A 13,947-nucleotide genomic window follows, 5' to 3' on the forward strand; every position below is an offset into this window, starting at 1 on the left:
TGACATTCAGGATTCAATTACTGTGTCACTGACTCAGAGAAGAGTGCTTCAGTTGTGATAGTTTAACATACCCAAGTCTTGGGGGATTGTTCCAGCCATACTGGGAAACACATGAAAAGAGTTACATTGTATGAATTAATTTTCCCCCCCAAAAACAAATATCTGCGTCACATAAGGCAGCTGATCTCCCATGCAAAACATACAGTATATATGTGTGCATTTATGAACGAGTCCTTAGCTGTCTATGTGATATTAAGATTCTCCAAATTTTTGCAGTGTTTGAGTATTCCGAGGCTGATAGGGCCTTGGGGAGAGCAACGCTGAGGCCCTAGGAGTAAGGGGACCTTCACTGTCAGCATTACTCCTTGGGCTAAGTAGAGATCCCTCCATGGAATTTCTCCAGCTCCTGCTCATAGTTGCAGTGAAGTTAAGTCTCACTGGTGAAGATGTTGTATTATTTGTGTTTATAGGAGTTGGCGATCTGGAGCTTTGTTGAGAACCTGCCCAGGATCCCTCTGGAGTTTGTGTTCCAGTCAGTGGTGTTGATGATCCTTGGCTGGCTGATTCAAGTTCATTATCTTTATGGGTGTACTTGGTATGACCAGATAAGCGGGGTACAATGGGATCCGTTGGCTCTTTTTCATGTGGTTGGGATACGCTTCTTATCTGCTGAACCTGTTGCTGGAAACGCAGCTTAGCTGCATAGAAAAGCATTACATTTATGAGGCCATGCAGTAATGCATGAAATAAAAGCTTTCATAATACTAATACACACTGGAGGACATTCACAAGCAAATTAGCAACAGAATTAGCTGCAAATCAGGCTGTCTCTCGTTAAGCAAAGTCTCTGCAACAGGTATTCCTGGGCAGCCAAGTGTGACAGATTGCAAAGTTCTGAAACAGATTTATTATTAAAGATGGGACAGATTTTCTCTCTAAACAGACACATAAGGTTTTACCTGCTGCATGGCTACTTTAGAGCAGCAGAGGAAGGAACGTATGCCTTAAGCTGTAACCTTGTAATAAATCTGTCTCACAGTCCCCGTTTAGCACTATTTTGTCATGTGACAGAATTGATAAATGTACCCCACTGTCCTTAACAATGCAAGTGCAAATAGGACAACCAAGTGCATAGACAAATCACATCAAAATCCATTTTATGCAAAGTTAAGGTGTTCTACCTAGTCATAAAGTATCAATCAAATGTTATTATTAGTACTTTTTGTAGACCAACATTATACTATTCAGTAATCTTAGAAATGGAAACATACTAAATGGAAACCTGTACTGAGAGAAACATGATGCCTAGTATTGTTGATCTCTTTCTGATAATGCTGAATGCCTGGCTTTCTAAATCACTGACCCAGCATGGGCAGGCAGCAAGAAAAGTAAGAATAAAGTTTGCTGAAAAATTTGCATATTTGTTTTAGGTCACTGGCTTGATATCTTAACATTGGTATAAAATCCAAGCAACTGACAAAGTAAACGTCCTTCCTTAAGGAACTGAATACTGCCTGCTATCACATTAGTTTACTATACAAGCCTCTTCTGAAGGACTCTTCTCTCTTCTGTGCCATTTAAGCTCACTTTGGTTAAGAGTTTGAATTATCTGTCCCCTGGAGGTAAACCTTGCCTACCCACCATCCCCCTGTCCGAAGACAGTGCCCTAGAGATCAGATTATACTCAAGAAAGGAATGGAACCTACAGCTATAGTTCAAGACAGAATGTAGCAGATTCTGCAGTGTGACTCCATCTGAATCCAACTGAAAACTTTAGAAAGAGGGACACTTCTATGGTATCCTGAATTTAACAAGACAGTAAGGGAAGCAGCCAAGACTTAGAAACCCATTACGCACACAGGTTTTGGGCAACGCCAATGTGGTACCTCCGAATGTTCCACACTGACCATTTGAGGACCCCAGAAGAAACGCTGAGTAAAATTTACTGGCCAAATAGTGCAGGTTCAACTTGAGATGCATAAGACAGTGGTGCAAGTGGTCCAGGCTTAAGCAAGGATGCAACAGGCCTTGGTTGATGTGAAAAAAAGCTGTGGTTACCTTAGACTCAGAAAGGAATGGCTTGGGGGAAGCTAAATTGGATACCACTGGGCAACTCACCACTAAAAAGGTTATGCTTGTGGAGTTCAGACACTTCAAACCGCAGTGCCCAAGGGCAAGACCCTTTTCAGATACTGTGCAGGAGCTCATAAAGGCCCTGCAGGAAATATAGCATCAAAATCTGGCTGGGATACTTCAGAGGGCCTTAGTGAAAGAGCAAACACCACATAAATTAGCCCCTAACCAAAACATAAAATGGAGAAGAAGAACAAGCCTGAGCCTTTAAGTAGAGCCTCACCTGATTCCCCAAAGAGGTAGCTAAAAACACTTTCCTCAGCATCAGGTTTGGCTGTATGGGGAAGAAATACACAACAATCTCATATTGCTTTAACTATCACAGAGGAAAGAGAAAGATACAAGTTCAGCCAGCTGGAACTCCATTTCTAGTAAAGTTCCAGAAATACTAGTAGGACCTTCTCCCATGTTGCCTGTTCAAGTAGAAGGCAATTATACAAGACCCCTTCTCGTTTCAAGTGCCCAAGTAACTGTTGTACCAAGACTCCTACGACAAGCACCTAAAATACCTGCCTCTAAAAGAGTTGAACCACTTAGAGGTCTGGGGCATTGGAGCAGAGACGCTCCCCTACAACTGATACCTTCAGATCAAGCTGCCATTTGCCCCCCTAGTCGTTGGACAGCCAGGGACTTTTGACACACTAGCCATTGTATGTTGCCATTCCTCAGGGTCAACAAACAGCTCTTTGATCATGGGGGCAGACACAGATCTGGTGAGGTGGCACAAGAGGTAGCACTGCAAACTCGAGAAGAAGAAGAGCAGGAAGAGATGCCTGCTGAGACCACAAGGGATGTAAAAGTACCCTTTCCACAAACACTTGAGCCTCACCTAAGAAACACTTGAGCCTCTTTAAGGAATAGGAGCCACATAACCTGGGCATTGCGGCCATGCCAGAGCCCACTTCTCCTCCCCAGGGCCAGAGAGCGAGAGAGGGAGGAGGAACCTGACTGGCCCCATTCTGTGGCCGGACATTTAGCCCCGCCATGTGGAAAGTGGAATGTGGATTTAAGCCTGGGAGGAGAGCCATCAGAGGGGTGTATGCAGAGCAGGGAGAGCCAAGATCTGGCAGAGAAGGAGGCAATTGGTCTGCCCATGGAGAGGTACTGTGCAGCTGTGAAGAAAAAGATAGCAGATAGCCAGGGGAACTGTTTGAACAGATGGAGAGAGAAGGATGTAGAGCCTGAGAGACCCACTAGACACAGGGGAAGAGGAATCTTGGGTCTGTGGCCCACCTTGCTGACCCCTTTCCCATTCCAGCAGTCAGCCACCAGGGAGAGGAAGAGGACCCACGTGGACATCAGATACAAGTGCAAGCTTCAGAGAGAATGCCAAGAGTATTGTGGGGTACTTCTCACCTGGCATTTAGAGGCACGTGAGCACCATAGTTTGCTGCACCTAAACTTGTTCTAGTATTTAATACTGGGTTAAATCCTACCATTGTTCAACCAGCATTTCTCTTTCATAGCCTGTTCCTGATTAAATACAGCATTGTTGTATGCTGGTGTGTCGGTAAGTTGTTGGGTCCAGCTAGGGCAGGTTATCATTGGGAATGGCAGGAGGTCCCAACATTCCACCAGCTCTTTAGGGAGTAAATGCTACAAACCTACAATCTTATGGAAAGATTTTTCTTGGAATGCATGGTCTGGCAATGGGGTATTTTTATAAAGCTGAAAAAAAAGTTTGTTTTAAAAGAACTGTTCTAAAAAGAAATATCATTGTAAGAGCAGAATCTGAAGGTGTTTCTTTTAGAATGTAGACAAACAGAGATAATAACTATCTGCTCATAACACAAGATGTACTCAAAGCTGGCCACTTCCTGATTCACGTGATTATGCCCCTAGTCTATTTTGGCTGCTCTCAGCCTACTACATCTCCTTTTTTTCATAGCATAGCTAAAGCTTGTACAAACCTTTCATTAGAGATTCATTTTTTTCTCGCAGCATTTTGATTTCAAAAGCCATAGTGGATATCTAAAGTTAAAAAAAAATAACATACATTTCTAAAGAAATGACATTTTCAAAACCTAGTGTCTGGGGTAAAATCATTTAAAATATAAACTATGACTAATCTTGTATTGTTTACTTCTGAAATATGATACAAAGGAAAAAAAAAAGAATTGTGCTCTTCCTAACATTGTAGTATATTCAAAACACATAACTATGATTTAAATGTTGTTTAAAAGTGTCTAAATTTTAAAATAGGAATAGCTGTCAGATAGAGAAGGGAGTAAGAATCGCTTGTAGCTACCGTGTTTCCCCGAAAATAAGACACTGTCTTATATTTTTTGGGGCTCAAAAAAACCCACTAGGTCTTATTTTCGGGTAGGTCTTATTTTTTTTTATGTACAACAATCCACACTTATTCATGTACAACAGTCTACATCAGGGATAGGCAACCTCCACACTCAAGCTGTTGGGGAAATACAAGTCCCATGAGGCACTGCAAGACTCTATCAGCCACAGGCATGACTCCCACAGGCAGATGCATTATGGGATTTGTAGTTTCACCACAGCTGGGGTGCCAAGGTTGCCTACCCCTGGTCTACATGTATTCATGTACAAAAATATGGTGATCAGGGCAATCAGGAGTGCCGTACCTTTCCAAGAGCAATTTGCTAACCAATCGCTGGCCATAATGAGTGAAGCGCTTTCACTATCGATACCTCACAGGCGGAGTGCATTTGGTATCACTCCGCCTGTGACAGGAGCCGGCACTAGAGACGAAGCATCGGCTCATGCGGCTCTGCTCCCTCCGGTGCCGCCTCGCCTCCTCTAGAGCTGACTTGGTTGGCACCGCTGATTCTCTCCTGCCTCTCCCGCGGCTCTTCAAGTTCCCCCTTATGCCACCACCGGCCCTGGGAATGGTCACAACTAGGTCTTATTTTCGGGGTAGGTCTTATATTTTAGCAATTCCCAAAAATAGTACTAGGTCTTATTTTCGGGGTAGGTCTTATTTTCGGGGAAACAGGGTATATGTTTTACAAAGAAAACTTCTAGAGAGGGTAAACCGGGATTTTTACATTCAATGCTACAGATAGATAGAAAAGAAGGCAAAAAGAGACAGAATAATGAAATGTACTTTTTCCGATTTTTCTTCCAATTGCTTTTGTAATTTTGTTACATCTTTTTCCTCCAAATCTTTATGCAGGCTTTTCTCCTTGCCAAGTTCCTCCTGATGCTCCTTGTGAGCTTTGACAGACTCCAGCACATTCTAAAAGAAAGCAGATCCTTAAGAGTGTAAATATCTATATAACAAGAGTTAAGACATCTGCCCGCCCTCATATTGCCTCCTCCTCAACAGGACAGAGATTTTCTAACCACATCCATGGTGGAAAACTTGATGAAGAGCTATGTTACAAAGACAGATTGGAAAACCTCTTTGTGTGATAACAAGACTCTACACTGTATGAGAATTTTGTGAACATACATCTCACATGTTAAAACAATGCAAGTCCTCATGGCAAAGCCTGCGTCTCTGACCACATCTGTAAAGTAGCACTTACATGTTGTAGACTACCCTGTCCTTAGTTATAGATGACTGAGGATAGATTCATGAAAAAGCATGTAAGCATTACCTTGTGCATCTTTTATAGGGAATTAGGATGTATTGGTGATAATTTTCTATGATTTTATAAAGTTGCAAGCAAAACTCAAGCTGGTAACAAGCAATGCTTGGTTTAGTGGTGCACAGCCATCTCCTACTGTAGGTGGCCTGACAACTGCTGGGACTAGTCATCTTAATAATAAACAATGGCTAAAATAAGAGATAAAAGCACTGTTAGATTTTTCTGGGAAAAAAACACCTCTGTGGGCGAACAGGTAACCTGTGATGGCTGCAGTCATGATAAAATAGAACCCCAGTGGAAACTATTATGCGGCACAAGGAGTCAGTGGCGTCACCAGGCTAGGTTTCACCTGGTGCGCACGTCATTACGTATACATGTGATGTCATTGCGCACACACGTAAGGACATCACGGGCACAACCCTGCCGTTGGCCATCTTGGTGCTGGACGGGCGCAAAGAGAGGAGGGGGATGTTCATTTGATGGGATAAGGTATGCCATACTCTGCCGAAGACCAAGTGCCTGGCTTTTCAGAGGGGGTGACAACAAAATGACTGTCACCTCGTCTGTGTCTAGGTGCTAAAAAAAAAGTTATACTCACCCGATCATCCGAGCCAGCTTGTTCTTAGACCAGTCCCTAGAGCCTCTTTCCTTCTCCACTGCAGTGGTTTAAGAATCCTGGTGTCTTCACGTTCTATACAGTGTATAGATGTGAGGACACTGAGGAACATTTAATCTGTGCAGCGGAGGAGGAGACACACTTTAGTGACCAGAGAAGCAGGGAGTCAGCTCTGCAGTTTGGGTGAGTATAACTTTTTTTAGCACCTAGACAAAAGCAAGCAGTTAAGCCATGCAGTGTTGGAGTAGCCCCTCTGCAAGAGTTAATAAAAATTGTTCCTAGTAGTTCCTCTCTAAGCACGTGTTTATGTCCAGGGACACTATTAAATCTGTCTTTTTTTTGCTATATTCCTGTACCGGCGATCTCTATCCAGACTGCTAGACCAGAGTCCAGTGCATTACTAAGTCCGGAGTCCAGAGCGTTACTAAGTCCTGAGTCCAGTGCGTTACTAAGTCCTGAGTCCAGTGCGTTACTAAGTCCTGAGTCCAGTGCGTTACTAAGTCCTGAGTCCAGTGCGTTACTAAGTCCTGAGACGAGTACGTTACTAAGTCCAGAGGTGCGTTACTAAGTCCAGTGCGTTCTTAAGTCCAGTGCGTTACTAAGTCCAGAGTCCAGTGTGTTACTAAGACCAGAGTCCAAAACATATACTGTTCTGCCTTGCTGTATAATGTATTGCTGGAATTTGTAGTCCCGCTACAGCCGGTGCCATTCTGCATTGGACTGTAAGCTCCTCTGTACACAAACGAATGTGACTGGCTCAGTGTTCTCTGTACAGCCCTGTGGTATATGTCAGAGCTATATAAATGTATAATAATAGTGTGAGACTGTGGGGAGACCACAAGTACCGGCATGCCATTGGCCGCTTGGGGGGGCCCTAGCCATGTAGCCCTGCCTCCTCTGATGGTGTCACCCAGTACGGGCTACCCCCTCCCCCCGCATTCCTCTTGAGAAGCCACTGCCATACAAACTGCAGCAAGTTAAAAAAAAAGAAAATGAGTGATTTTATACCTTCTTTTATTCAAAGCAGAATTAGGTGAACTTTAGCTTGTATATAAATTACCTTCACTAGTTTGGATTTTACTGTCCAGTCATCAGCTGGCTTCTCTTCTTTAGGAAATTTCTTATATGCACTTTCCAAGTTTTTCTTTTCTTTGAACAGTCCCTTGAGCTGCTCAAATAGACACAAAGTATATATGAGCAATACAATGAGAAAACCTGATATGTTGAAGCTAGTGTTTAAATACGTTACCGTATGATGACAGATTTATTATAAATGACATAATGCATTTCTGCTGTACGTTTTTCTATAATCTTTTTTACTGAGCAACTAATGCTATCCAGCAACTGCTGCAACAATGCTTGGAGTGACACTAAACTTCAATTTGTATCACTCAGCTGTAGATACTCAAATCATCTCTGAATTTGTGCTGACATGGTCCTTCCTTCTGGACACCACACTAAGCTTGCTCACGTGATGAACTACAATCTCAAGTTTGCTTTACAAATTTCTACGGAAATTGTAGTCCATCATGGGAGTGAGCTTATCCAGGCATGCAGCCTGGATGGCTAGGAAAAAGGGGGCAGCAAACATGCACCCCCCCCCCCCCTTTTTTTATGAACTATACAGGCTACCATAGATGTTGATCAGCATCAATCACGTGAGCGATGTCTGACAATCCATCTTCGCGACAATCTTCTCCCATGACAAATGACAGGCCCCTGAATTGCTGGAGTGTAAGCAACATTAAGCAACAGCATCAGGGAACCTGGGTGGTGTCATTAACCACATGTTAATGGCCTTATTTGGTCAATGACATCACCTGGGACCCCCACCAACATGTTTACAATTTAAAACAGAAGCCAGCAGTATTCTGGCATTTCAAGACAATAGAGATACCACTGCTAAATGACAGACTTATGACTGCATCAGCAGGTGTACTGGCTAATTCTGACCCAAACAGGTTGCGTTTGAGTCAAACTAATATTCAACTGGAACCTGAAGCCCATCCCTAAATGGCACTAGTAAAGACTTAAACTTCCTGTTTTCTGTTCAAAGTATTGCAATTATATTTCATGATAACCATCTGTGTGTGGCTCTGGAAATTCTTACCTGTTCAGTTACCATTTTGTGCTGCTGTTTAAGTGTATCGTTATCCACTTGAAGGTTTTGAGCTACCTGTTCATTTATTTTAGTTTGCTTTGAGAGATCCTGCGGATATAACAGAAAATAGGTAGCTGACAAAACAATGGTGTAAGTTACCCATTTAAATTAGACTGTGATTGAAATGTACATTTTATGTGCAGGTAGTATTGTGACATGAATTGCTATGTGTGTGAAGGCCTGGATAAAAACATAAACCCTGTAGCCACATCTATTTAAAGGTAAACCCTGGAACATTAAAACTGATCATTTGATAAAAAGGTATAAATGCATAAACATAGATTACCTTCAATTAAAACTACATTCCATCATTAGATCCAAAAATATTGACAGCTGAAGTTATATATAAATATTGACTTTTCCTGTTAAATGAATTGGTACAACAGGGAGATGTATAAGGAAAGGGTGGAACAGGTCCAATATGGAGGCTTGGGGAAATAAAGTAGTGATATGTGGTTTGCACTGACACTCATATTTTTGTCACATGCTCAGTTTGAATTGTCTATGATTGTGACTTGTTTACTGTAAGGAACTAATTTGACAACCAGTAGATAATGGTTCCACCTGATTTCTACATACACATTACACCTGAGAAAGTTTGGGCTGTAAACCAAGTTGCTACAATGTGCAGAGCTACATCTATGGGGTGTGGTAATGCAATGATATTGTCTCTGAATACTGTATATACATATTTGTGGTGGGACATTGCTACATTTCCTTCTAACAAATATTTGAATGATTCTATCAGTATGACTAAAACCATGACTTGCTAATAAGTTCAATATGTATTGATTACAATTCTGAAATTCCCCACCACATCTCCTATGTCTGTAAACAGGTTTGAATGGTGTTTTATTATATTACAAAGCTCACCTTTAGAACATCTTGCAGCTGGTAAAGACAGACAAGAGTTTGGTTTTTCTCTTCACGTAATTCCACATTGCGCTCCTGGTATCCTGATTTAAACCACAAGTAATACTTTTTATCTAACCACCACAATTCAATTAACATATTACTGCTTGTATATGTTCATCATATATTTTATTTATAGTGATCCTAATAACTGGAAATGATTTGTACAGTTATCCAACAATTATAAATGTTCCAATATTGGTAGTAAGTTGTTATACTTCTCATAGGTTTATTTAAATGTTTCAGTATGACAGTAACAACAGGTATAATGCCCAAGGCTTACTAGCAGATGTGGGAAAATAAAGCAGAGGAGGTAGGGACACAGCAAAAAGTAAAGGCATTAGTAAAAAGGGGTTGTTGGTCTCATAAAAATAAAACTGAGAATTTGAAGGATCGCTGTATTATCTTTTAATTAACCTTTAATTAATGTGCAGTTTTTTTTAAACAAATGGGGCCATGGATAGGCAGACATCTCACCTAAAATGGCAAGAGATCTGACCAGATTAGTTCAAACAACACCAGGACTTGACACAATATTTCACCTCGACCAACCAACAGCCAAATGTGGTGCAGATGCAATTAAGGGTTTACTTTCCTTTGATACCGAGAAAAGGGAACCAAATAGTCAAGTTTGCAAAGTTGCTGGGATGGGTTGCCTGGAACACTAGCTTAATCACCACCATATCTACCTTTCTCCTCGCACCAATTTCAAGGCACATCGAAGCAAAGCAATGTACCTATCTAGCAATTGAGGTGCGTCAAGATTAGTGGTGTGGTCATTGCACTGCCGCATGTGATGCAGACTGTAAAGTCAAAACTTACCCAGGACTGCTTGAGGCTCCCTGAAATCTACATTCTTTTTAGTTTAATTTAAACAATGGTAGTTATAACCATCAATTTGCTGTGCGTAACTCCCCATTATTTAATTTAATGATTTTATACATATATGACAAGATGGTTTTAAATGGCACGAACATGTTAGTAAGAAGATTAAGTACGTGACTGCCCACCTTTAATTGCTTTCTCCAGCTGCTGAAGGAAGACATCACAGCGAGTACATTTATGTAAACTTGCAGCAGGTTGGGTTACTCCTGGACTCCAGCTTTTAACTCCAGTCTTGGCTCCTTGCACCGTGTTATTAGGGGAGATTTTTCCACACTGTTCTTGCATTTCTGCCAACTAAATTTTAGAAATGATGAAGACTGCTGGCAAGTTAATGCGTGGGGTATGATCCCCTTAAAAAGTGTCATATTAACTGTAGCAGTAATGGCTATATTATCATCAGCCATGTGTTTCAATGTGTGCCATTGACAGAAATATCATGAAACAATGTTTGTATCATATATATTTATCTAAAGGTTGATTTAGTGGATCTCCACATATGTCTGTACTTTTTGGACTTCAGTTACTTCTATTGGTCCCATCCATTTATTGTATATGCCTTTTCCAATTACAGTAAATAACCATATCATTAGATGGTAGTGGTGACCTGATTTATGCTTTGTAATATACAGCTGCGTAACAATTTGTTCAGTACTATTGCAATAACATTACCTGAATGTTTCAAAGCAGAATATGCTTTATTCACTGTATGTAAACAAAAACATTACCTGAATGTGTCAAAGCAGAAAATGCGTTATTCACTGTATGTAAACAAAAACATGACCTGAATGTGTCAAAGCAGAATATGCTTTATTCACTGTCTGCAAACAGAGATTACCTTTAATTCCAAGGAAGACCTCTCAATATCCATTTCTGTTTTCTCCATCTCCTTAATTTGCTGCAGATGCTTTACTGACTGTTCCCTACATAAGGAAGAATGAACAGGCTGTGATTATTAGCTAATCCATAAAGTACTCACTGAAAGGATTAAAATAAAAATAGCTGTATGCTATCAATAAATAAAAGATCAAAGTGATGTTGATTGATTGATTACATGTAAAATTATGTGTACTCTATTTGCTTTTGTGACAATATACAAATGTAAGTGACTGCTAAATATGTACAATTAAAGAACTTCACCAGACATTGTTGCGAGCGTGGGTTGCCACCTATATTGACCTAGCAAAAAGTAAAGTATAGTCATGAAGGTACCTTGAGGTGTCTGCCCTTTCTGTCATTTATCACCTAAAATCCAACCTGTCAGGGGTCAGAAGTGATCTGGTGTTTGACAGTTGTCACCTAGTAAACTTCCTGACCTCTTCCACTGGCTATAAATATTTTTTTTTAAAATTCGTTTATTATGTGAACAAGTACAATATACACGTATTACATGTAGTATTACAAAAAGACATATCACACAATTACCCTGTTTGTATTCTTGTAGTATTCCAAGAGCTATGGAATTCACATAAAGTTCGTAAATCAAGATCCGGCTCTGACACCCCATATGACAGGTTACCATGAAAATAATAACAGGACTGTATAGTAGGGTATGTCACGTGGCCGTACCGTGTATGTAACGTAAGGGTGAGTTCGTGTGAACAGCAAAATTGCTGGATCAATTCTTCAGATCTGCTCATTTTCTATATAGGAACTATACAAGAGAAAGAGAGAAAGGACAGAGCAGTGCAGCATTCCCTTATGGAAACAAGAATATAGTTGTAGAAGAGGAGATAAGGAAGAGAGAGGTACCTGGCCCGCTGCCCCCCCCACCCCCCCGAGGGGAGAAATCCTCTAGGTCTGTAGTTGGGAGACGGTGAGGTAACTTTCACCAAGTCCCCCCATGTGAGGCGACTACTGGAGGATGGAGGTGGCCATTGAAGTGAGTGCACGCGCTTCTCCGGACATTAGAGCATGCTTAACGCTCAGAGTGTTGGATGTAGATCCACGCCCCCCATGTGGACAAGAACTGCTTCTCTGTGTTTCTGAGGGTAGCCGTTAGGTCTTCCATGGCATATACTTCTCGCACTTTGGACAGCCATAGAGTGATCGATGGGGGATGAGGTTGCTTCCACATCAGAGGGATAGCTGCTCTGGCTACATCCAACAAGTGGCGTGTGAGCGAGTGCCTGTATGTGGTGAGTGGGGCCGCTGACATGTGTAAGAGACATGCCGCCAGATTGTCCGTCAAGTCTACCATGGTCAGTTCTTGGATAATGGACAGCACCTGATTCCAAAAGGGCCTCAGCGCTCCGCAGGACCAAAATATGTGCAACATTGTGCCCGCAGCTGAGTTACAGCGCCAGCACCTGTCCGATATGACGGGTCTCATTTTATGCAAGAGCCAAGGAACCCTGTACCATCGGGACAAAATTTTGTAGCCAAGTTCCTGCACTTTGCAGGCCATAGAGGATTTGAGTGACATGGTGAGGATGGTGTGGGCCTGTTGTTCCGTAAAGCTCGTCCCAAGTTCTTCCTCCCACCGTTTTACAAAGGATGGGACCGCATCAGTAGGAGTGTTTAGCAAGTTATAAATGGTAGAGATGGCATGTTGTGATGGTAAAGAGCCTGTACATAACTCTTCGTATGTCGTGAGGGGTCTGTCCAGCTCCTGAGGGTGTGGGATTGCCCTAAAAAAGTGCCGAAGCTGCATGGCGCTCCAGGGGTCGAGCGGAGGGTCAGTTAAGTGTTGTAGGGCTAGACTACTCAGCCAGTCTGGGCTATAAACATTTTGAGAGAACATTACAGTTATCAAACTATGTAGCTGTGTGGTTGCTTACATTATACAGTATATACAGCCCAACTACAGCCAATTGTGGATAGAATGTGGAAAGGGTATTGTTTCCTTTCTCTACATTTTTTTAAAACGTTTTTCTTACTATTGCCCGTATCACCTGTCTAATTGATAGGCATCAGAAAGAATAGGAAGAGAGAAAAAAGCTCCCCATTGTCTACCTATTTTATAGATCTCTGCTAGGACTGAAAGTAATGGGTAATTAACCCAATGGCACACATGAAAAAAAGCCAAACAAGAAAACACAAACATTTTCTAGTTCATTGGGGAAGGGTTGGAACCTCCAATAAGATATTATAGCTATCTGTGTCCCAGTGAGGGAGATTTCCATCACTTTCTGTTTAGATGATGAGTGTCAGACAGAACACAGAAGGAAACCTCCTCAATGGGGACACAACATTTACAATCTGAAACACAAATCTTCTTAACAGGGACACAGACAGAATTTAAAAACTGATAGAGGTTTTACACTGCCCCCACTCTATCATAAACTCCCCAAAATATTTTGGATGGCGTTGGGGTTTCACTTTATGGCTCTTTTATTTGACTCTAATATGCTCTTTCAGAAATCGGGAGATGGAATGTGAGGTCAAGACATTTACTAGGTAGTAGCTTGAGACTTCAAGTGAACCCTGACTCACAAGGCAACGAGTCAGGCTCAGACAAAGTAGCTAAAGCTATAAATGTAGGTAATTATACACCTTTAATATGTAAGACTAACTAAACAATTATTATATTTTAAGATTAAATACTTAGAATCTTGCAAGTCAAATTGCAACTGGTTGTCTTTAAATGACAACTTACTTTTCCTCTATTTGTTTCTGTAGGGAGGTGACAAGCTGCTCCAGTTTGACCTTCTCAGAGCTGCATTCCGTGTACTATG

At 41.5% G+C, this 13,947-nt stretch overlaps 1 protein-coding gene across 1 annotated transcript in view; it reads right to left on the minus strand.

Annotated features, from left to right (window-relative positions):
- Positions 1–252: 252 nt before the first annotated feature.
- The window catches only part of LOC108784243 (putative leucine-rich repeat-containing protein DDB_G0290503), a 46,591-nt gene continuing 32,896 nt past the window's right edge, over positions 253–13,947 (minus strand). Inside the window, exons 21-29 of the mRNA XM_018552991.1 lie at positions 13,869–13,942; positions 11,109–11,193; positions 10,399–10,567; positions 9,350–9,432; positions 8,426–8,524; positions 7,376–7,483; positions 5,213–5,344; positions 4,044–4,104; positions 253–698 (exon numbers count right to left, since the gene is read on the minus strand). Of these exons, the coding sequence (XP_018408493.1) occupies positions 253–698; positions 4,044–4,104; positions 5,213–5,344; positions 7,376–7,483; positions 8,426–8,524; positions 9,350–9,432; positions 10,399–10,567; positions 11,109–11,193; positions 13,869–13,942 (1,257 nt within the window). The remainder of the gene's footprint in view (positions 699–4,043; positions 4,105–5,212; positions 5,345–7,375; positions 7,484–8,425; positions 8,525–9,349; positions 9,433–10,398; positions 10,568–11,108; positions 11,194–13,868; positions 13,943–13,947) is intronic.

This window comes from Nanorana parkeri, unplaced genomic scaffold (genome assembly GCF_000935625.1).
Source record: "Nanorana parkeri isolate BGI_ZX_2015 unplaced genomic scaffold, ASM93562v1 scaffold105, whole genome shotgun sequence".
In the NCBI taxonomy this organism is placed as follows: Eukaryota; Metazoa; Chordata; class Amphibia; order Anura; family Dicroglossidae; genus Nanorana; species Nanorana parkeri.